The 25387-nt window shown below is 40.1% G+C and overlaps 2 protein-coding genes across 2 annotated transcripts in view; one reads left to right on the top strand and one right to left on the bottom strand.

The window, feature by feature from the left end:
* Positions 1-8859, top strand: part of RIC1 (RIC1 homolog, RAB6A GEF complex partner 1) — a 57225-nt gene extending 48366 nt beyond the window's left edge. The window contains exons 23-26 of the mRNA XM_032213128.1: positions 392-589; positions 5645-5822; positions 5945-6133; positions 6829-8859. Of these exons, the coding sequence (XP_032069019.1) occupies positions 392-589; positions 5645-5822; positions 5945-6133; positions 6829-7117 (854 nt within the window). The 3' untranslated portion in view covers positions 7118-8859. The remainder of the gene's footprint in view (positions 1-391; positions 590-5644; positions 5823-5944; positions 6134-6828) is intronic.
* Positions 8860-9811: 952 nt separating this feature from the next.
* The window catches only part of ERMP1 (endoplasmic reticulum metallopeptidase 1), a 37395-nt gene continuing 21819 nt past the window's right edge, over positions 9812-25387 (bottom strand). The window contains exons 11-15 of the mRNA XM_032213834.1: positions 20883-21035; positions 16827-17029; positions 15811-15926; positions 14829-14862; positions 9812-9902 (exon numbers count right to left, since the gene is read on the bottom strand). Coding sequence (XP_032069725.1) covers positions 9812-9902; positions 14829-14862; positions 15811-15926; positions 16827-17029; positions 20883-21035 — 597 coding nt within the window. The remainder of the gene's footprint in view (positions 9903-14828; positions 14863-15810; positions 15927-16826; positions 17030-20882; positions 21036-25387) is intronic.

Genomic DNA, 25387 nt, shown 5'->3' with positions numbered 1-25387 from the left:
AAATGTAGCAGGCACTTTGAATTCAAGTGATGTTACACTTTAGCATGTTAAGATTAAACATGTTTAATTCAGTCTTTGAAATTAAACTGTATTTAAACAAAGAATAAAAACATACAGCAAGTAATTGTTGGAAGCAAGTAATTGTTGGAATTGATACTATCTGCTTGATGACTGTAACAGTTAAAGTGTTCATAGGAAATAAAATAAATCAATTTGGTTTGATTGTGTGCAGGTTTCCACTATATGTGGCTTTATTAATCTATACTGAAGCTTGTGGTAGGCATCCTAAATAGTAGGAGTTAGTTACAAGTCCTTGAAATGAAAAGCTTGAAATCTTAAATAACATGTTTAAGGCTGGAACAACAGCTCGTTCACATGCTCTCATTTCTAGTAATAGGCGAACAACTCTTAAAATCACAGTCTGCAGACAGCTTTTTAAACATGGAAATAGACTCTGGCATCCCGGGTATACCAAGGAGTCACAGCTGGTTTGGTGCCATCAGCTCCTCCCAAAGAGAGATGGATACAGCATCTTCCCATGGCCCTCAAATGCAGGAGGCATTCCTCTCACCTTTGTTAAGTAAAGTGGGTGAGTTCTTTATTCTGATATTTGGCTTTCTTTTAGGTGATTCTGGGTATTTTGTCTGAAAATAAAAATATATTTTTCATATATTACAACTGCCATTTGCTTCTTCATCTTTCTTGGGAATAATGCAGAAGGTAAAGGATTAAATAGCAGAGGAAAAACAAACCAATAATATATTTATGAATTCATATTTAGAATGAATTCAAAATAGGAATTCTATTGGCAGCAGCAATCTAGAACTTCATCACAAGATAGCATACCTATATGTATAGTGACCATGCTAGTCTCTTTTGGAATAAGCAGTGTTCACAATGTGCAGAAAAAGAATAATAAATATTAAATTGGAAAAAAAATTATTTGTATCCCACCGTTATTATTTTTATAAACAATTCAAGGTGGTGAACATATCTAATCCTCCTTCCTTTTCCTATTTTCCCCACAACAAGCCTCTGAGGTTGGCTAAGCTAAGAGTGAGTGATTGGCCCAGTCACCCAGCTGGCTTTCATGCCTAAGGAGGGACTAGAACTCACTAGCCTAGTGCCCTAACCACTAGAACAAACTCACTTGTTCAAATCAACATCATTCAGTGTCTGTCCTTATAAGTTATCACTAAACTTCTTAACTTCCCATTCTTAAGGATATCATTAAGCACAACCTTCTGAAAGTCCTCTTACTCTCAACAAGTTTACTCTTTGTACATTTGCTTTGCTATTAGATTCACATTCATTCTCTCCTTAACAGGAGTACTTGGAATGGACAACACCACCACTAAGCGATCATAAAATATACACAAAGTGGTCATAAAATGTCATCCCGTTTGGTTGATGCCACACTCTCCTCTATGCTATTCTGTGACAGAACTTTATTCCCTTCGGGAACTCCCCCTTTCCCCGGGATGGCTTCCTTAAGACGCTTCCTTAATGACGGACCTTGGGATCCCGAGAGGTGGCATGCGAAGAAGAGACTTCTTAGGGGTTTTTTACAGGAATTTTTAAATCAAATTTTAGGGGGGGGGCGGGGGGTTGATAGGGATGGCTCAGACAGGCTTGGTGGGGGGGGAGTCTGCCAGGGCACAGGCCAGAGCTAACTAATGGGTGCAGGTCGGGAGTGCTGGGAAGGGTTGGGATTCCGGGGGAGACATTAAGCCTTTACATTTGGGGGTTCACCATCTCTACTGTTTGTGGGAGAGGCAGATATGATGGGGGCCGAAGGCCAAATTATGTTCAGAGAACGTGGGTCCGCTGTTTAAGAGCAATCGCGCGTTCCAACCCTCATCACCCTTCTCACACCCCTGGGTCCTCGGGATTACAGGACCCTGGTCTCCGGCTGGTGTCGCTTAATGCCAGGTCTGTGGTACATAAGGCTCCCCTCATTTATGACCTCATACAAGAGGGTAGAGCGGACCTGGCGTGCATTACGGAGACCTGGTTGGGCCATGAGGGGGGTGTTCCCCTTAGTGAATTATGCCCACCAGGCTTCCGGGCGTTTCACCAGTCGAGAGCCCAGGGCAAGGGTGGGGAGGTGGCGGTGGTTATTAGGGAAAGTCTCAGACCTCAGGAGGTCACTGTGCCTCAGATAGGCGGGTGTGAGTCCCTTTTTGTGAAATGGGGCCTTGGAGTTCAGGTGGGCCATTTTGTTATGTACCTGTCACCCTGCTACGTTTCATCGGCCCTGCCGGAGCTGCTAAATGTGTTACCTGGATTGGTGGTTGATTTCCCCAGGCTTATGATCCTGGGGGATTTCAATCTGCCTTCCATTGGCGAGACATCCGAGTCAGCTTGGGAGTTCATGGCTTCCATGACGGCTATCGACCTAACTCAGTTAATTCAAGACCCCACCCATAATGGGGGACACATGCTCGACCTGATTTTTGTCTCTGGGCAGTGGATGAATAATCTAGATTTAGGGGATATTTCTATCCAACCCTTGTCATGGTTGGATCATTTCCTCATCAGTCTTGACTTCCATACTGCTACCCCTCACTGCAGCGAGGTGGAACCGACTAGATGGTTCCGCCCCAGGCACCTGATGGACCCTGAAAGGTTCCTGATGGAGCTTGGGACTTTTCCTGAATCCCTTGCTCACAACTTGACCGCAGCCCTAGTGGAAGCCTGGGATAGGGCGGCTACGGGGGCTTTGGAGCGTGTTGTGCTTTGGTGGCCTCTGACCCGGTGTGGATCCTGGGTAGCTCCCTGATTTACCGAGGAGCTCCAGGAGATGAAATGCCGGAAAAGATGCCTAGAGAGTGGTTGGAGGGCCAGCCGGTCCGAATCTGATCGAACACTAGTAAGAATTCATATTAAATCCTACTTAGTGGTGATAAAAGCGGCAAAACGGCAACATTTTCCCACTCTCATCGCATCCGCAGATAACTGCCCAGCCGCCCTGTTTAGGGTGACCCGCTCCTTACTTAACCAAGGAGCTGGGAAAGACTCCTTGCAGGTAGGGCTGAAAAATTTGTTCAGTATCTGCAGGATAAAATAGCACAGATCCGGACAGGCTTGGACTCTGACTGGGTAGATTCGGGTGAGTCGATGGGGATGAATCTTGTGGAGACCATCTGGGATGAGTTTGATCCTGTGACCCCCGAGGGCATGGACAGGATTATGGGGAGACTCAGTGCTGAGTGTCCCTCTTGGTTAGTCTCGGCTTCCCGGGAGGTGACACGAGGCTGGCTCCAGGCGATTACCAACGCTTCATTGAGAGAGGGGTTCTTTCCCACCGCCTTGAAGGAGGCGGTGGTGAGGCCCCTCCTTAAGAAGCCTTCCCTGGACCCAGCTTCTTTAGCCAACTATCATCTGGTCTTCAACCTTCACTTTGTAGCGAAGGTTGTTGAGAGTGCGGTAACACATCAGTTTCCCCAGTCCCTGGATGAAGCTGTCTACCTGGATCCATTTCAGTCGGGTTTCAGGCCCGGATACAGCACAGAGATGGCATTGGTCGCGTTGGTCGATGATCTCTGGCGGGCCCGGGACAGGGGCTGCTCCTCTGTCCTGGTCCTATTAGACCTCTCAGCGGCTTAAGATCCCATCGACTATGGTATCCTACTGCGACGACTCAGGGGGTTGGGAGTGGGGGGCACCGTTTTACGGTGGTTCTCCTCCTACCTGTCGGATCGGTTGCAGTTTGTGTTGCCTGGAGGGCAGGGATAGACCCCGAGGCGCATCACTTGTGGGGTGCCCCAGGGGTCGGTTCTCTCACCCCTCCTGTTCAACATATATATGAAACCACTGGGTGAGATCATCCATGGTTTTGGGGTACGGTATCAATATGCTGATGATACCCAACTTTTCATCTCTACCCCAAACCACCCAAACGATGCCCTCGACGTGATGTCCCGATGCCTGGAGGCTGTGCGGATCTGGATGGGGAGGAACAGGCTCAAGCTCAATCCCTCCAAGACTTAGTGGCTGTGGTTTCCGTCATCCCGATTTGTGCATCTTGTTCCATCTTTGATGATAGGGGGAGAAATTTTAGCCCCCTCAGAGAGGGCCCGCAATCTGGGCGTCCTCCTGGATATGCGGCTTAGTTTAGAAGAATACCTGACGGCCGTGACCAGGGGGGCCTTTTACCAGGTTCGCCTGGTACGTCAGTTGCGCCCCTTCCTGGATCGGGATGCTCTGTGCACAGTCACTCATGCCCTCATCCTTTCTCACCTGGACTACTGTAACACTCTCTACATGGGGCTGCCCTTGAAGAGCACCCAGAGGCTTCAACTGGTCCAGAATGCAGCTGCGCGGGTTATCATGGGGGCACCTAGGTGCTCCCATGTTACACCTCTTTTAGGCGGCCTGCACTGGTTGCCAGTTGTCTTCCGGGTGCGATTCAAGGTACTAATTATGACCTTTAAAGCGCTCCATGGCTTAGGCCCAGGGTACCTGCGAGACCACCTACTGCCACCGATAGCCTCCCACCGTCCAGTGCGATCCCACAGAGTTGGCCTCCTCAGGGTGCCGTTGGCCAGACAGTGTCTGCTAGCAACCCCCAGGGAGAGAGCCTTCTCTTTGGGAGCGCCTTCCCTCTGGAATGAGCTGCCCCCAGAGCTTCGTATAATCCCTAACCTCCGGTCCTTCCGACGTGCCCTAAAAAGCTGGCTTTTCCAGCAAGCCAGCCTGGCCTGAACAAAACAAAATAAATTATTGATCATTTTTAATTTTAATTCGGATTTTTTAAAAAAATGTTATTGTCAATTCTAATTGGGTTTGTTTGGGATATTCTATTTATTTATTTATTTTTAACTTTTGTATTATGTGTTTCTTTTAATGTTGTACGTCGCCCTGAGTCCTTGGGAGAAGGGTGGCATATAAATCTAATAAACTTAAATCAACCAAACCAAAATACAATGTTGTATGACTGTACTGACTTAATGTGGCAGTTGTAGTTGCAATTATTAAGCAAATCCTGTGTAGTCTTGAGTGTGACGTCACATGATTGCCATTTGTGCCCTCCTGCCGGCTTCTCCCTTGATTTTTGTTGGAAGCCGGCTGTGAAAGTCACACATGGTGATGATCTGATTAAGGGACACACAGCCATTGTAATTTCAAGCCAATTGTCAAGTGTCTGAATCTTGATCCTCTGGCCGAGAGATGCTACAATAGCCACAAATACAAGGAACAGTTGTCTCATTCAACACCATTGTAACTTCAAATGGTTGTTGAACATTTACATATTTTACATTTTGTTTCCCCATTTCCCCTTCTTTAGTAAAGTCACTTATTGCTGCTATTTTGGTTTCTTATGTATAACTTGTTTTCAGTTTTCCCAGAGAAACACAATTATCTTGTTTTGATACATTATTTTTTTTAGATAGACTTTCATGCGTCACATATACTAGTGTTCACTGCAGATGTGGTACTTGATAATATGGCATCATCTACATACAAAAATACATGCAGGTTTCATACTTTTCACATTCCACCAGCATCCATATGTATTTATCCATAAAAAAATATTAAACAGCCAAGTATACTATACTGATGAGATGCAGGGTTTTTTGCACATTTTAAATAAGTCACAGAGACATTGAAACATCTATATTTGGTTTACTGTATTTGACAGGTGACGAGGGAAGCATTGGCTCTGCCACGGATCTGACAGAAACAAGCTCTATTGTGGATGGAGACTGGACCATGGTGGATGAAAATTATTCTGCCTTGAGTCTGACGCAGTCTGAATTGGAACATATCTCTTTGGAGCTAGCCAGCAAAGGGCCGCACAAATCACAAGTTCAGCTGCGGTAAATGTGATGGGAGTTTGTATTGTCATTGGGATTCCTTTGAGTTGTTCTTAGTGGATGGGGACCAAGGATAATATACCATGTTTCTGTGCCTTAGACAGTGCCTGTGGGTCTTTTTGTAGGTATTTGCTTCATATTTTCATGGAAGCAGGATGCCTGGACTGGTGCATGATCATAGGCCTCATCCTTCGAGAATCTTCAATCATCAATCAAGTGTTTAGTCTGGCGCAGTCTTCAGAGGTTGATGGGGAAATGTTGCAGAACATTAAGACGGGACTGCAGGCAGTAGAAAGATGGGCTTCTACAGACTGGTGAGTTGCATGAACCTCCTTTCACTATACATAAGATTTAAGCTGCTTTTCTAAGAAACAGCAGTAAACAAAGAAATAATATTGTTCAACTTATTCAAAATTTAACAGATAGCAAAACATAATTTTAATGCTTAATCTCTTTGAGGACAGTATTCTATATGTTGAAATACTACATATAATACCTGATATAATTTATCTGTGGAATTATTTTGTAACTGACTGACTGTTCCTATTAATACACTTGACAAGAGTTCTTACTTCAACATTTGAAGATGTATAATATGAACAGAGAAGTATGTATCCAATGATATGCACAGTATCTTGAATTAGCATATTTCTCATAGTAAAGTAGTAGGTTGCAATACCAAAGTTTGGCTTAATTTGAAAACGCTAGGAAGCTCCAGGACTGTAGATTAGATGGGAAGAAAAACAAGCACCATCTCCACTAGATAAAAGCATTGAAAAATTGCTTGCAGGTTGGCATTAAAAAAAAGTATATTCATATGATTCACAAGAAACCAAGCTCAATTTTAGTGAAAATTAGAGCATCATATATATTTTCATTGTACAAAGGGCATCCACTTGTTGGATTGGCTTACTACACCAAGTTAATAATCAAAAAAGGATAATTACTGAATTTGCAGTCTTAAAAATGTTTAAACTATTTTTTTATTTTCTTATCTTATATGGTTTAGTCCTGGCTATAAGCCATTTTTAACCATTATCAAGCCACAACTGCAGAAGCTGAGTGAGATATCGGAGGAACAGGTGCAACAGGAAGCCTTTCAGCCTACAAATCTGTCAAGAGTGGCTGAACAAGCCAGTCCAAGGGCAGAGGAGAACCGGATTTCAACTAACCACAATGCTAGTCCTCAAAGTGACATTGGTCCTAATACTTCAATTCGACCTGATGAGGACATGATTGGATTGGAAAAGGAAGACCATCCCCTTCAGGAAGGCAATTATGACTGTACTGTCTCCTGACAGCATCAAACATAATAACTGTTTTAGTAAAGCTTCATAATGATGGCATTGAAGAATACTGCTTTTGGAAGAAAGTACAGTAATCATTTTTTTTTTCTTCAAAACATACATTTAGTTTTGCTTTGTTTCTGTTTTTAATGAATACTTTTTTTTACATGAGTAGAGAATTTCCTTGAATTTGGGAATGCTTTCCCAGTAATTTCCTCAGTTCTTTTGTTTATCTGATTGTGTGAAAAGCAGCAATATTCACCTGTATTCCAAGATGTATTTGAAGTTCTTGTAAAGTCTTTCTCTATTTTTACTTAATCATGCAGAATACCTACTATGTATCAGTGTATATGATCTTTATTGATTTTTTTTTAAATGAAAGAAAATTTAATCTTGGAGGCAATTCTAAGATTTACCCATCTGCACCATCCCCAACTCAATTTTTGAACCAAAACTTGAACAAGTTGACAATGAAGCTTGCTGGGATGAAATTTTGATGCATTCTGTGTAGTTTAATTGCCTAAAGGAAATGATGGCCTGATTAAGCTAAATTCTATTCTATAAATTATGCAGGTATCATATATTTTGACATCACCAAATATTATATATTAAAAATTGTAAAATACCTTGTATCTTTTGTGAATACTCTTGTATATTTTCAAGTTTATTGTTTATGCTTTTGGTCTTTGCTCCACAGTGTAGGGTAGCTTTATCTATCTTGCATGTTTGTACTTTTAACTCCAGGAAAACTAAAAGTAAAATTGCACTTCTATCAGAATGCAACTGACTTTCATCTGGATTATTTGCAGCTTCGTTTCATCATTTAGTCTGTTCAGATCCATTCTGAGCAAAAATATTTTAAATGAATTACTGAATCCTTATTTATTTCAATTGTAAAGATGCTTTCCTCAAGATTATTTTTGTGTAAATAAAATCAATTTATATATTACTGCTATTAAGACTTTGTAATGGCAATGTACAGTGTATATATTTAAGCCACCATCTTGCTAATATTTTATAATGCATATACTTGTAACTAAAAAAATGTTTATTTTAACTTTCATACAACAATATTATGAAAAACTGGCTGCAGCAGAATCTCATGTTTGCTTGAGGTACTTATTTTTTCAGCCTGCTGACTCCAGATTGGTATTATAAATACTGATGTGTAATACCTGTAACAGTATTAAAATTTAAATATTGTATGGCTTGTACTGTGCAGTTGGGAAAAATGCAACACTACTACTTTTTCTACAGAAACCTAATACTTATTTTTATAATATGGGTGCAATGAATACATATATGGACCAAAATCACTTATCTTTTAGGTAGTATGAGAATGTGTATCAGCCACAGTCATAGTTCATGAAATTCTCTATGCAAATTCTGAATGAATATATTACGAACAGTCAAAAACATTGCTTCCTAACCTTAGCAAATCGAAGGTGAGTCTCAATCTTCAACTCCCAGAATTCTCAGCAATGGTTATGTTGGCCGTGGAATTCTGGGAGTTGAAGTGGAATTTGCTAATCTTGGAAACCTGGTCAAGAGGGTCAGCAAAAAAAAAAAATACTGGTTATGACTTTATATATTTGCTTAGAAAGGCATGGTCATGTCTTTTTATTGATAAATGTAATTAGACAGTTTTTATTGCTGTTGTGTAACCTTTACCGTTGGTAAGACTATAAGTAGTGGTACATGTGCAATAACTTTTAAATAAAATATAAAGGGGTGGAAATGACCTAATTTTTCCATACTTCTGACATTGTATTTTGTGTATCATGGATGCAAAAATTGTCACTTTCCTTACATCAGAAAGAAGAGATACTACTTTTCTATACTGTAGCGTTGAACATACTAATAGCTCTTACCATTAAACACTACACTGCTGTGGTTCCAGCCTAAGCAGCTTTTTTTTTTCTAATAGCATCCATCATATGCCTTATCTCCACTGCTCTTAATTCTGTTACTCTCAATAAGCTCTTTTCACACCTTTACAATGGGGACATTGTCCTCCTTTGGAAGTTAAGCAGGTTCCTTATCTTACTTGATATCCACATTAGAAGAGAGATGCTGCTCTGAAAGTAGAAATATTCCCAATTGACCAACATATTGCTCTGAATAAGCTGCATAATACTGTTAAAATTGAAGGGGGGGGGGGTTAAATAGTTAAATTGATGATAAATATAAGAGAAAAGACATTCCACATTCGGTTTGCAACAAATCTAAAATTGCATAGAAACGGCTACTTGAGTCACTTTCTAACACTCCAGTTCAAGAGGAATGTCCAATAGTCTCCTTCATTGGGACAGATGATCATACAAGGAGTATCTTTTCCAGTTTAAATGAGAAACCAAGTCACAGTTGTTTTTTATGATGGAATGAGATCCGCGCACACAGACAATTCCAATGAATTTCAAAGCAATAGGGTTTTAAACACAATTCTTCCTGTTGCTAGGAGATGGTGCAGGGCCTGTTTTTTGCATCTGCTTTCTCTCCAAGCAACCAAATGATGAGAATGGGAAGAGATTCCATTTAGCTAATAGATTAAGCAGTAAAGACTTTTCACCTAAATCTGATGGAAGAAATTACTATAGCATGCATATTATTCACTTCATTGAAGAATGAATTGCCGCTGATTTGAAAGGATACAATTGCCTGGTCTAGGAGGTGGTACAATTATTTGAAGTAGGGAACATTTCCCTTTCAGCTGACTTCAAAATGGAGGGCTGTATTGTAGAATTCCTGCAATTCAAAATCTTGCTGGCAGAATACTGCCATTCTGCAATTGTACCAGCTGGTTACAGCAAAAAGCAAAAAAAAAAAAGGGGGGGGGATATGATCTTGTAAGGTTTTTGAGTGCAGCTCAGAATCTGATAAATCCAATGAACACGAGGCAACTGATAATCAGTTTTAATTCTGATCAGAAAGCAAAACTAGGTGACCTTTTATCTCCCACCTTAAACAGAGGAGGGAGAGAAAAAGCCAAAGCAAATTTTGTTCTTGAACTTCTTACAGTTTACACGGCTTGCACAGATCGTCATAGGGTTAGACACATAGTTTCATATCCCATTAGTTCATGCAAACCTCATGATTTTCTCAGCGCTCTGCAAATAAAGGACTTTAGAAGGGGAAAGGGGTACATTTTCTGGCCTATACCCCAGAGCTTTGTTAGGGGGTGCTATCTCACATTGTGTTGCTGAGAATATACATTTTAAGTTATAAGGGAGGCTATTTGGCAATTAGCCTAAAGGCTTTATCTTTGCTGTTGACACATTAAGTTACAATGGAGCTCAGCTCAGTAGGGAATCAAAAGTTGTGTTAGGTACACTCCAGTGGTGGGTTGCAGGTCGTACGCCCCAGTATGGATGTACTGGAGCCTGCCCGGAGCACCGGGTTCCGGTACGATGCTCCGGAGGGCCCAGCCACCCGCCCGCCCGTGCTCCTTACCTGTTTTTAAAGTCTTTGGTGCTTCCTCACACAGCGTGTACAGCACCTGGGCGATGCTCCACTGAGCATACTGGTAGCAACGGGATCAGGAACCCACCACTAGTACACTCTGTGTATGCTCTAATCTTTTCAATCTCTTCCCACAACCCACTTTTATTCCCTGTCTAGTTGGTAACAGCCATGTGAGCAGGTTTGAAATTCAATTTTAGGAGGGGAACTGAATATTGAGATACATTTATGTCTTGCCTCTTAACAAAGTAGTCAATAAATCTTCAATGGAGTGGCAGCTTGACTAGCTGGATTTCCGTCAATATTTGAAGTTCTCAATCCTGAGATTTACCTTATATTTTTCTCTTCCCCACTAATTTACTTAAATGTCCATTTAATAATGTTTTCTTGATTCCTCCCTGCATTCTGATTCCTTTCCTCTAAACTGTTTCTCATTCGCTTCCAAATTCCTAATGTGTTTACTGTTTTAATTTGCTACTAACACATGATGTTACTGTTCGTACAAATATATCATGATCTTGCTGCCAAAACATCTCGCATTTTGATCTCTTTGACCTGTTCACTGCCTCTGATAATGGTGAATCACAGTTGCTTCAGAGTCATTTCCTTAAGGTCTCAGGTTTCATGACAAAGCTCCTTGCTGAGGTGGGGTTTTTTCTGCTTTCAATTTTAATTATTTAATGCTTCTATTGGTTATTATTTCTGTGACTTAGTCTTGTCTCCCTGTAGATGTCATCCCCCGTCCAATTCCATTGTAGACTCCTGTGCCTATTGTTTTTTCTCTCCACAAATGCAACACAGGTATATGGTCTCATCACTTTCGTTCCAAAACCAACTATCATAGTTTTGGGGCTTTATTCCTGCATTAAATATGAGCTGAGTAACTTTGGGCCAGTCATGCTTTGTCAGCCCAACTCACCTCACAGGATTGTTGTGGGGAAAATAGGAAGACAGAGCTGTGTTGGATGTGTTCAACATCTTTAATCTCTATATATAAACCCCTTGGGGTGTGCTGTTAGGATACAGCCTGTTTTGTCTTAAAATGGCTTCTACTGTACTGCTGTAAAATGGCTTCTACTGTGCAGCACAGTGGAGTTGCCATGGTAACGGTTTCACAGTACACTACAAGGGTGCTCCCTCTGGTAAGGGCAGGGGTGGGATTCTACCGGCTTCACTACCAGTTCGCTGAGCATGCACGTCCACAGTTAAGAGAAAATTGAACTTCTGCATTGAAACAAGGAAAAGAGCAAGGAAAACAGCCAAGGAGTGGCAATTCAATCTGCCACCCCTGATCATCTGGGCTTCAGAAGCAGAAATAAAGGTTTGTATAATGCAGGGGTGGATGGTGGGCCCACTTTCATAGAAACAGAGAACCGGCTTGCTCTCAGCTACCGGTTCAGGTGAATACCACCTCTGGGTAAGGGAGAAAATCCAACATTAAAAATTGTGTTTGGTCCAGACATTTCCCCACTATAAATAAATAACCTGGTAATGCCGGGTTATCGGCTAGTTTCTTATAAAGTAAGAAAAGTGGGATAATAAAATTAAATAAATACATGCAGCAGTTTGTACACACCCTTCCATCCCCCACATGCCCTCTTTCCTCATATAGATAGATCAACTGTAGATCTATTTATTTTAGTTGCCATACGTATAGCTGGTGCTGAGGATGTTACTTTCAACACCAATTGAAAAGATGAAGTGCAATTTAAATTATCAGGAATGATTTGCTTCCTTATCCAATATTAACGTGTGTTTTGTGCAAACCTAACAAACTAGTTGCTAAGAGGACGTACTTACCTGGAAACTGTTTCTTCATTAAAATAATGTTACTTAATACAAATTAATTGTGTATGTCTTCCTTTTCCCTATTTCTGACATTGTGATTCCATGTGCCATCTCAAATGGAGCGCTCTGTGGATGAACTAAACTCCCAACTTCTAACTTCCAACTAGCATGATGATTCTGATATGCCATTTAGTAATTAGTAATTTAATAAATTTATATGCCACCCAATCCCGTAGGACTCTGGGCGGCTTACAGAAACAAGATAAAAGTTAAAAATTAAAAATTAAAAAGAGATACAATTTTAAAAAACAACACACCATACATTCCGTCTAGGTGGGGCTGGACCTTGTTCGTGAAGTCAACAGCCCCAGGCCTGCCGGAACAACCAGGTTTTAGTGGCTTTTGGGAAGGCCGAGAGAGTGGGAAGGGTCCGGATCTCTACGGGTAGATTGTTCCACAGGGCCGGAGCAGCTACAGAGAAGGCCCTCCCCCGAGGGGCCGCCAGCCGGCATTGTCCGGTTGATGGCACCCGGAGAAGGCCCAACGTGAGATCTTATTGGTCGTTGGGAAGTATGTGACAGGAGGCGGTCTCTCAGATATTTGCCTGAAGGTTTCAGGTTTAGGAAGATTTGTACATTCACTGACCTGGGAATAAGATTTTTTTTATTTATTTATTTTTTATTTTTTATTACACAGACAACAATGGGAAAGGGAGAAGATGGAAAAAAAGGGGGGGGGAGGGGAAACCCATCTTCACATACAATATGTCGTTTAATCACAGGTGCATCCCTACTAAGTTTATACATCCCGTATCTCTCTGTTGTATATTTAATAAGCACCACAATAAGCTAGGGTTTAAAAAACAAAAAACAACAAAATAAAACAAGAGAAAAAAAAGGGGTGGGGGGAGGGGGGGAGGCCAAAAAGGACAAAAAAAAGTCCAAAAAGGAAAGGGAAAAAAAAAAAACCATCATCACATGCAGCATGTCGTTTGGTTACGGTTGTTTTAACATCTACATCTTCAAATAATATTTACCATCTCAGATATTTCCTCTAATGTAACTAAAGGCCTCATTTTCCTTCTACAATATATATTCAGTTAACATTAGCATTGTTTTCCCCCAGAGAATATACTTCTATTCATTGTTAACCTTGCATTTCATACCTTCAAACAGAGATCTTATTCCTTCATTGTTCAACAAGGCATCGCTGCCTATATATACCAGTTTTCATTTGTTCCCCTATTAGGATTGCCTTATCAGCAGCGAAATATCATTATAGTAAGTTCTTAACCTTATACATTATATCACCATACCTTATATTAGTACTTCCTTATATCATTGTTGAATTATTTCACAGCATAATTATATCATCATTTACTTTTTCCAATTAAGGCATAAGTGTATCATTTTTCATTTCCAAAATTTTGTTTTTTTTCCCTTAGCCATTGATAAAACGAGTCCCATATCTTATAAAATTGTTCATCCTCTTGCTCTCTAATTTCAAATGTCAATTTACTCATTTCGGCACAGTCCATTATTTTTCGAATAATTTCTTCCTCTTTTGGTATTGTTTCATTTTTCCAGTTTTTTGCAAATACAATTCTGGCTGCTGTTAACACATTTACAATCAAATATTTTAAGTCTTTGTTGTAGGTTTCTGGTAAAATTCCCAATAAAAAGACCTCTGGTTTAAAGTCTATTTGTTTGTGTATCATTTTCTCCAACCACATGTGGATTTTAGTCCAGTATCTTTTGGCTTCAGTGCAAGACCTGGGAATAAGATTTAATGAACTCCATGAGACTTCTGGTTGCACATGTATAGACTTGCGTTAACCAATGCAAAACTTTTGGACAACTTTGAGATGAAATGCCATTTGTACATATGGTGGGATTCATTTTTTTTTTACTACCGGTTCTGTGGGTGTGGTGTGCTTGGTGGGCATGGCAGAGGAAGGTTACAGCAAAATCCCCACTCCCTCCTGATCATCTGGGACTCGGGAGGCAGAGAATAGATGGGGCGGGGCCAGTCAGAGGTGGTATTTAAGAGTCGCGGAATCCTCTGACTCTTATTGCGAATGCCTTCTTATTAAAGTTTATCATAACGAGCTGTTCTTGAGTGTCTCTAATTTTTTGTTGTAATATTTGAATATTAGTAGTCAAATTAGAATTAGCCTCTTCTAAACTTTCTAATTTATTCTCTATTTCAGCGGTATAATCTGACAGGGCAGACACGGCTGCAAACGTATTCGCCTTCATTTGGTCAATTTTAGACTTTAAATCACCATATAGCTCCAATACAAATTCCTTAATTTCTTGTTTAAAATCATTAAACATTTGAAAAAAAAATTCCTGTGTTAAGAATTCTCCAGTAGAGGGCGTAGGAGACAAGGGCTGTGATGCCAGTGTAAATTCATTCACAGATTCTTTAGGCACATTTGTAGAGAGACGCTTCGATTTTGACCTGGGTGCCATTATAAATAAACAAATAAACAGCGCTTTCGCTCCCCTCTGTTTCCAAAAAAACAAAAAAAAAATTATTTTGTTAAGGAGCGGTCTGCAGGAAGGTAAAACCGGCTATGTACATCCCCTATCAGTCACCAACGGAGAGAAATCGCCATTTTGAAGTCCGTTTAAACAAAGAAGCCTCTAAGACAAATGGTGCTGGTATTTACGATAGTAATAAAAGCATAAATCTCACAGGGGTGGGACACGCCCGTATTAATCTTAGCTTCAAACAACTTTGCTTTGTCCTGGGGGGGGGGGTCGCCTGTCTAGGGCTGCAAAAAAAGGGCAGCTGAGAAGAACTGGCTGGAGATAAAAGCTCCGCTCACGCTGGATCTAATCTCTGTCCACAGCCAAAAATAAAGAGAAAGGCTGTGAATTACGAATAGACCCTAGCACACAGAGCTACTCCCTGCCCCTTTATGCCAAAAAGGGGTGATATCTATGATCTTATTTAGATATACAGACCAGATCTCTGAGAGGAGCTCGGTTGAGCCCTCCTCGGCAACAGGCTCCTCCCCCCGGATCCGTCATGACTGTCCAATCTTAAAAACCTCCAGTGGCAGAGCACCCGTAACTTCCGGAGGCAAACTGTTCCAAGGACTAATTGTTTTCACTGTCAGGAAATTTCTCCTTAATTCTAGGTTTCTCTTTGATAGGTTTCCACCTATCAAATGTTATTTCATGTCCTGTCCTTAAATGCTTTGCTTATCATAGTCAAAAATATGTTCAGGTACAGCCTGTAAAATGCATGTTGTATCTGTGATATGCTGTATTCACGCTGATGGGCTATCTCTGACAACTTTGACTGAAGGTTCCTGATTTAATATTACATCATATTTGGGTAAATAATTAGATGAATTAAATAATTTGCCATAGCTAACTAGTTATCATGATCAAATAATTCCGTATAAGAATCCTCTCAAGACAAGGAAGAATGAGATATTCACCTACCTATTACTTCAAAGGTTAGCTTTGTAGAATCCCATTGTGTTTGCTCTTTAGAAAGAAGCTGAAAGCGAATAGGGTTTTGGGGAGTAATTGCTGGTGCAGGAAGATACCATGTTTTCCTGTTAAAAAAGGGATTTTTATAAAAGTTATCAATGTAATTAACTGTAAAAGTCCTTTAAAATATTTCAAATTACTGTTAATTCTGTTCCACAAAGTATAATATGGCTAAGTATATTAAAACCTAAAATGCTACTGAAAATGCAAAATGTGACAGCCTTACATGCAAAAGAAATCAAAATGATTAGCCTTTTTCATCTTAACATAAAAATAAAAGGATAAATCTGTCAAAGTAGTGTTTGTCAGAATATTTTTATTTTTAAAAAGCCCACCCTTGTTTATCAGTTCCCCAGGAAATAACGATAAAAGGCTCAAAGTTTTGCTCAAAGCTGAAAACTTTCGCAAAGCGGAATGACAAGAGACGTGAATAACTCTGATGGTATTACTGACAGATGCGGCCAAGCTTATTCAGAAAACATTAACACTTTTTAAACATAAATAGAAAAGGGTGCTTCATGGTATACCCAGAACATTCTTTTTTTCTTCTTTTGTGCTTTCATGTCAATGTTGATTCCTGTGACTGCTTTGTTTCTTGGCCTAATTTCATGCTGAAGATCCCTTTTGCCTTTCAAGATTAAAGGGATTAAAACAGAAAACGCTTCCTGTCCTCTGCAGGAAGTTTTAGGAAACCCGTCAGTCCAGCAAATGGTACAGGAAAAAAGAAAAATGTCACTTCTTCTCCCACTTTTCAAACCCTAAACTGCATTTTCAGACTCTTTCCAGTCTGACTGCGGCTTTGATATGGGCATTGCCCTGTTTTGTAATTGGTTTCCTTCTGGTAGGATTCGCTTAAAATGCAACAGATTTACTGATTCACTTGAAGATACTCTTTTTCAAAAATATTACATCAATGGCTATTTCTGTTAAAACTAAGTAGTTCATTAAGTGTGATCACAACCAACCGAAAAAAGTAGTTCACGGGTAGAATCCAAGGAAATCCACAGAGAGGGGATCCTTCCTCACATGTGGCTGCAATAGAGTCGTTGAGCTCAGGCAGGTGGGGTGTAATGAGCGATATCCCACTGTAGTCCATCCCATTCATCCATATTCCAGAATCACTTTTTTCCAAGTGACCATCTAGGCTATGAAATCTTCTGTTTAAATGCTGGAAAAATGACAAGACAAGAAGTTGCTAAGACTTTGCCACCAGTCTGTGAGGCTTGTAAGCCGCCCTGAGTCCCCTCAGGGAGAAGGGCGGCCTATAAATCTTAATAAAATGTCTAAAATGTCTAAAAAGATACAAAATAACTCACTGGGGCAAAGGATGTCCTTTCTTTACAAACGCCTAGGTGACACCTGTAATGGCCCGAGCACTCTGCCAGCAAAAACGGGGTCCCGAGCTCAGTTTTCACTGGCAGTGCATTGCAGGAGGCTGTGGCAGCTCAAGAGCTCGTTTTCGTTGGCAATAGCACCACAGGCTGGTCCTTTGCTGTTCCAGAGCAGCCCCGCGGGCCAGATCTAAGTACCCTGCAGGCTAGATCCGGTTCCCGGGCCTTGAGTTTAACACTCCTGGTCAACAGCATACAAATCATGACTGTTGCAAGTCATAAAAAAAGAATTATGATCACAGCTTGGACTGAAGAAGCTGATAATATTACGAAAGCAAGGAAAGGTCAGAGAGGAAGTTACTGAGTGAGCAAGTAGGGTGATTATCAGTTTAACCAAGTTATAAGCAGTAATAGCACACTCTGGATACCAGCATGCCCACTCAAAGTTCAAATATACTTTTTCAGAAATGGCTGCTGCTCAGAATTGTCTTAAATCACAAGATGAGTGACAAATAAACATGATAACCTGGTTATGTGACAAACCATAATAATCAAAATTATCCACTGTGATTTACCTGCCACAGTGAAGCCAGCTGACATGGCAAATCAAGCAAGTAACATAAATCACTACAAAAATTTGATCCCTTTTCACAGTAATAACAATTTTCATAGAATAATATATTTGTCAATCTGCTATCCTCAGTTCCTAAAATAGTGCTTAACATATTTGATATTACATTCTGCAATATTACACACACACATACACACACCATACAGAATGGTAAAATGCTCATTTATCATTTAGTTAGGAATATGCCTTTTCAAACCAAGAAGTTGCTACTGAAATTAGTTTGTAAATTTAAATTACCTGTATTTTTGGGAGTATAAGATGGACTGGAGTATAAGACGCACCATGGTTTTGAAGAGGCAGATAAAAAAAAAATTTTTTGCACTCTGCAAACCACCCCAAAACGGCCCGTTTTTTGTGAAACCGGGCCCATTTTTTTTCCAAAAAAAGGACATGAATAGCCCTTAGGAAGCTTGTAGAATGTTCCTGGGGAATGGGGGGAAACGAGCAAAAAAGGCCAATTTTTTGCAAAAATGGGCCCATTTTTTGTCAAAAAAGGGCATTAGGAAGCTTATAGAGTGCTCTGGGGGCTGGGAGGGGGAAATTGAGCCAAAAAAACAGGCTGTTGTTTGCTCACTTTTGCCCTCCCCAGCCCCCAGGAGCTTTCTGAAAGCCTCCTTCAAGCTATGCATGGCCATTTTGGTGAAGGGGGCAGGGTTTCAGGAGGCAAAAAATGCTGTATTCAGTGTATAAAACGTACCCAGATTTTCAGGGTTGTTTTTTTTTTTTTTGAGGGAAAAAGGTGCGTCTTATACTCCAAAAAATAAGGTACTTTAAAGTCAACAAAAATTAATTCAAATGTACATAAGATTTAAAGGCCAAATTAGGAAGTTAATAACTTGAACTACATGATTGATATTCCTAAATTAAATTATTTGTTTGTTTTAAATGTCTACACAGGGTTGTAGCTTTATACGTATTGTTATGTGAATCGCTTTACAAGACTTTGCTTTAAAGGGACTTAACATACAGTATGTACATACCGCATTAGAAGGCACGCCTGTTAGGAAACCACACTTTTATTTATTTAACAGATCTAAGTTGACAGGCCCTTTTATTGCTGTTTTATTCCACCCATTTTAACACATAGTACTTTGGTTGTACTGAACATCTAACCAGCCAGCAAATGTGGGGAAATGCCTAATATTTCTGTAGGTTGATTTAAGTAATTGTTTTGATCTGTAGGACACCTCCATTTCCATTTCTTCTTAATCAAATAAAATCATTTACAGGTACTGGTACAGATAAGACAAACTTACATCCGTTTGCTTAACAATTACTGTTGGCCTCCAAAAAAGTTACACTATAAATTTGAATTTATTACCACTGCCCCACTCCTATGGTCACATGTTCATAATTTGGGTGCTTGGCAATTAGGTTGCACTTACAATTGGTCACAATATCGTGTGATCACATGATCACAATGTGTGACCTTTTTTTGCCAGTTTCCGGCAAAAACTGACATTGGTTAAGCTGGATTTGCATTTATAATCATGCGATTTATCTTTCAACCATCATAAAATGGTTGTAAAATTGGGTCCAGTCACTTGACCACAATGAAAATTCCAGTTCCAATAGCGGTGGCAACTCCAGGACTAGCTGTAGTTTGCTACCATGTGCAAGTTTTATACGTTTCAAAAACAAATGTTGCAACAGTCAAGAGTTACCTTGATATCTTGCCAGTAAAAGGATGGTAATAAATGTTTATGCTAAACATATGCATGGTAAAAGCTATTGTACAACAGAATATGAGTTTGTTTCAATGTTCACATCTTTATAAGGACAGAATCTTTCTGCATATAAAATGAAATGAAATCTTCTATCTAGCTCAGGGGTAGTCAACTTTTTTATACCTACCGCCCACTTTTGTATTTCTGGTAGTATTAAAATGTTCTAACCACCCACCAGTTCCACAGTAATGGTGATTTATAAAGGAGGGAAGTAACTTTACTTTATAAAATTTATAAAGCAGAGTTACAGCAAACCCCTACCGCCCACCATGAAAGCTGGAATGTCCACTAGTGGGCGGTAGGGACCAGGTTGACTACCACTGATCTAGCTGATAGTATAATATTGAGCCATTACAACATAACTCCTGGCTGAAATGTATTATTAACCTGAGTAGGTATTTCAAAGGCCGCTTTGAAGTGTGCGTTGCTATATCCCAGTTCTATACTTTTGAGAGGTTACGATATTCTGTTTTCTTTCATTTGCTTAAGCACTGCCTCACTTGATCATGTCCCAATAGTATGAAGGTCTTCTTGTAAAATCCAGTTTCATATAAGTACTTGTCAATTTAGAGTTTTCAGCAAGAATCGTATTTATCAATTAATGTTAACTGCATCAGACATGAAGTTGGAAATGAACTATTAGTGGGTACATGAACATACAAGCAATGTCCTCATTTCAGTTTTGTAAGTTTTGCCTCCAAACCTCAGGGCAACCTTAGCCACATATTTCGCCATTTGGATTAGTTTTCTTGGGCATTTTGACTACATCTTTCCAAGCCCTGGATTTAATGGGATAATGTGTTGGTTTCAAAAGGTTTGATGACAGCTGTTACAGATGCACCTCTGGAGATGAAGAACAAGAATTTCTACTGAATTCCTCTGGGCCACTTCCATTTCACATAAGGGGCAGATTGTAAATTGATAACTACAGCTGTGTAAGAAATAGAACTCTCACAAAAATCAGTCAGAGATCTGACTAGAGATTTGTGATTATAAGACATTTGGATTGTCTTTTCCTATTTTATATAGGAACCAAGTTGCCAAGACACCCTCTTATATTAAACCATGAAATAATTGGGCAGTATCAGTGAAGATTTCTTTCTGATTCTTCTTTCCCAGTTCCAGGGATGACACGATCCAAAGGCTGAGGTAAAATGGCATATTGAAGAGTGCAAGATAAGCACATCTGAGATTGAGGTTGATGAAAATAAAGTACACATATTAATTTCAAATCACTGGATTTAAGGCAAAGTACTCCTCCTTTCAAAGGAGAGTCTTAAAAAAGCAAAAACAAATCATACATTTCCTTGCAAATTCAGAAACACTTTTTACCTGAAGAAGCATTCGCTTAGGCCTCGGGTTTGCCAAATCCGAACTGAAAGGGAAGAAGATTCCACTGGAAACAAGGATAAATGTGACTATAAAAATAGTTGTCAAAGATATTAAGGTCAACTTTGTGCTTCTGGACAGATAAATAAAGCTGAGCTAGAAAAAAATGGGAAATAAAAGAAAGCAATTACTTTTACTGAATTACTGTATTTCTAGAAAATAAGTGTGTCAAGCAAACTTAAATGTTAAATGTGTTGAAACAAACCATTTTATTTCTTTAAAACGTATCTTTCCACATACAATTTAATTTTAATTTTTTAAGTTTGTGGCGAATCAGAGATCATGTTGAAAGCTAGTGACTTCCCTAAATCCACCCGCAATGTTTCTTGTAGCACAGGCATTTGATTTTGTCCTGCCCTTGACTGAGAGATGGATGAAAAAGCCAAGTACACATTTCCTATTGTTCTACAAAACATGACTTTATGAACATCATAGTTTAAAGAAACTAAAATAAGGTTTAGTCTTTAAAGCTCCAAAGATATCTTAACCAATTCTCAGAAGTGATGGCGGTGGGGTCAGGAAAATGTCCTGAAATTTAGTACCCTTGGCAGGTGCTAAATAAGCTGCAAAGATCTATTGATCAATTAAGAGGGCAGACATAATTTGCAACAAAAAAGGCACAAAACTTTATTTTCTGTTACAGAATTTTGATTTATTTCTACTTCCAAGCCCATTCCATAGATCTTCGGGCTTCCGGGGCGGGACCTTGCTGATGGGGGCAGCTTAACGAGCTGCCCCCGGGTCCCTGGCCAATGTTCCCTCTAATTTTTTTTCAGGGTGAGCGGAAAAGTATAGTGTTTGAGCGGCACAGTTTCATGCCTGAGCACCTAAGAGAGCAACAGTTTGAACTTCTGTCTCGTCTGCTGGACATTTGCACAACATTCCAAGCGCCGAGCACCAATTGTGAGCGAGGTTTCAGTCATCAGGCTGCCCCCACTGATGAATGCCAGGCATGAAAATGTGCTACTCAAACACTATACTTTTCCGCTCACCCTGAAAAAAAAAAGACTTCTGCTCAGCTTTTAGATCATTAGACTGGCTAGAGAGAGACATGGCACCAACAGGTCCTGGGTCCTGGCATTTTGCAGGCAACCTGTCCTCTCACATTCCTTTGGAATGCAACCCATCACATTTGAATTAGATTTTGCCAATTATCCTATTAAAAGATAATCCTATTATTCTAAAATATGACTCTCGATATTAAAAATGTAAATATTTAATGCTGATAAATAATAGCAGTAATTGTTATTTAGTATGATTAAAATCAGTATTGATATATCAATATATCTATCAAAATTGACAATAAACACTAAAATAACAATACAAATATATAATGTGGAATATAAATGTAATAAATATAATATATAAATACAACATAAATGTAATAAAATAATTTATCATGAAACTCTCCCCCTTTAAAGTAATAAGATCAATTAAATAGTCTAGCAAGTTTGGACAATATGCTATATGTTATGTTACTTAAGAATATATATGCCTCAGAATCAGATACAACATCCACATCATTTCCAACTGAGTCAATAAAATGATATGCCATGCCAAAACTATTTTAAATAAAGATATGAAATTAACCAAGTATTGCATTTATTTTTCAAAATGAATGTAGAATTTTTTTTATTATTTAAGTTTTGTACCCTATCTTTTCTAACTAACGTTAACTTTAAAAAGATGTTACATCAGACTACAATACAAGTAATTAAATGAAGACTAAAATAAGTGTTTTGGCATATTGAGCTTTTTATATTTCTTTCTAATATTGCTTCCTTAGTTGAGAACTTCCTCCTCAGCTTACTTACGCATTAACTGTTTGTTGCTTTTATGGCTTATTCATTCACTGCTCCATCTTCAGTTTTTTTCACAGGGGGCAGGGCTTCCTTCCTTCCTTCCTTCCTTCCTTCCTTCCCTCCCTCCCTCCCTCCCTCCACTCCTTTGGCCACCAATTTTGATCCAACTCTCTCTCTCTCTCTCTCTCTCTCTCTCTCACACACACACACACACACACACAGAGACACGTGTTCTTTGGGGGGGTTGAATTACTCCGCCTCACTGCGCAAAGTCGGCTCAGCATGTGTTCGGCCCCTGCTTACGCTGAATCAAATCTGCAGCCGGCGGGACCATTTCAAAGCCGCCAGTCCTCTTGCTCCTTCTCCTTCACCGGCAAAGCAGCAGCGGTGGTGCCTCCCCCTCCGCTCGGAGCACCTCAGCTGGGCTCTGGGTTATCCCTGCCATCGCCTCCACCTCCGCCGCTTTCCTACTAGCTCCCGCGGCCTCAAAAGCACGGCAGAGGAGGAAGGGGGAGGGATAACGCGGGGGCCAGCTCAGGTGCTCCGCGTGGAGAGAGAGGCACCACTGCGGGAGCTTTGCTGGTGAAGGAGAAGAAGCAAGAGGACTGGCGGCTCATCAAAACAAGTCTGGGGAGGTCCTTTGCAGGCGGCCAGTTCTAGCTGCCTGCAAAGGACTTCCCCACGTTTGCTTTGGTAGAAAGCTCTGCGCGGCAGTTAGAAATCTCTGCGCGGAGGTTTCTAGCGATGTGCGCGGCCGCGCACGCGCGCACCTTAGAGGGAACAGTGTCCCTGGCTGCGTTTTCTGCCTAAATACCTGGTAGATAAACTCATTCTTCAGGCAAAGAAGATGAGAGAGAGATCCAGCTGGCAAGAGCTTTTCTTTGAAGTTTGCAGCTTTTTTTTTTTTTGCTGCGAACGGAAGGGGGGCCTACCGAAGGCTGAATCACACCTCCGAGCCAGGAACTTCAGCCATAACCACTACGGCGCAAAGTAAGGAACCCCCGCTTAGGACAATTTTTGATATATCTATTTGAGATTAATACAAGCAGAGTCCGTACCCGAGAACCTTATCTGTCCTTTTTTTATTTTTTAAAAAAAGAAAGAGCTTTCTTTGTGCATCGGGTTTCTAAAAAAATAAGCTCCTAAAATGGCGGATGCCACATTCTTAACTGTCCGACAGAGAGAAAGATCAAAGGAACAGCCAGATAGCATTCTCTGACTAATTAGTTTTGTTTTTCTGAAGAGCTTCCAAGATTTTTTTTTCTTATCAACTTTTAAAAGCTGTAAAAGCCTCCTTGTTAACATAGAGACATTCTAAACAGAGATGAATATGAACTGTTTCATTACAATGCTAATCTTTTGAAACTTGCTTTGTTACAATGCTCTTTTCTGAAACCTTTTGAAAAACTTCTAAGAACAAATAAAGGGGGGACTTAATACTTTCTTCTCTCGCAAGCTACACAACGGGCCAGCAGAGTTTGAATAATTGTTGAATAATTGTTTGAAGAAAAGAAATAATGGCATCAAAATCAAAGTTGGGGAGACGTCCTGTTAGGAATACACCTCACACACTTGGCACAAAGCTGCAGCTTTTACCCTTTACGCCCCCTACTGGAGATTCGCTAACGAAAGATTTTTTTTTGAGACTCTTAGAGAATTTAGAGAGGAGATAAAGAAATTTAATGCAGACTTATATGATAAGCTTGATACTAGGATTGCCAAAACAAAGGACGATATGGTGGGACTTGTAACTGTATTGACAGAATATGTTGCTGGAATGGAAGATAAGCTAGAGGTTCTTGATGAAGCCAACACTAACTTGACATCCAAAATTGAAGTGGTGCAACAAAAAGTTGAAAACGCAGAAAAACAAATTGTTATGATACACTACAAACAGATGGAGCTTGCATTAAGAGTCAGGGGGCTGCGTGAAAACGAACAGGAGAACTTGAAGCAGATTTTCTCAGAGGCCTTTAACCGTCTGGTGGGAAGACCGGGGATCAACTTTGACTGGCAGATCGAAAAAATTTATCGCATTAACTCTTGGGTGGCAAAACAGAGACAACTTCCTCGAGATGTAATTATATATTTTACTACAAGAGAGTCTAGAAACATGATACTACAAGAGTTTTATAATACCAGGCTACAAATTGGCGGACAGGACTTGATTGTCTTGAAAGAAATACCACCCCAAATGCTAAGAGCCAGGAGAGATTATGCTTTTCTAGTGGAAGAACTCAGAAACCGTCAGATACAGTATAGATGGGATGTGCCATTTGGTATTATAATTACATTTGATAAGCAAAAATATCATCTCAACTCTGTATGGGAAGCCCGAGATTTCTATCATAAGACCCTGAAGGTGGGACACCCTGAATCATCTGGATCTGGAGAAAGACTACGAGAAGGACAAGATAAACAGCAAATCACACAACTACCAGACAGAAAGTACCATCTCCTCCTTCCGGAAGGGTAAGGGACCAGAGAACAAAGACCTAGCTGTACGACTACCAGACGAATGGGAAAACAAGGCAGATTGCAACAACCTCAATAATCATCGGCCATTGATCAAGAAGACATGTCTGAACTCTTTGCAGAAGAGAAAGAAAATATTTTACTCTCTCAAACAGTTCAAGAACGATATAA

Source organism: Thamnophis elegans, chromosome 3 (assembly GCF_009769535.1).
Source record: "Thamnophis elegans isolate rThaEle1 chromosome 3, rThaEle1.pri, whole genome shotgun sequence".
Classification (NCBI taxonomy): Eukaryota; Metazoa; Chordata; class Lepidosauria; order Squamata; family Colubridae; genus Thamnophis; species Thamnophis elegans.
The sequence above is the reverse complement of the archived record's forward strand: the minus strand, read 5'-3'. Positions and strand labels throughout refer to the sequence as shown.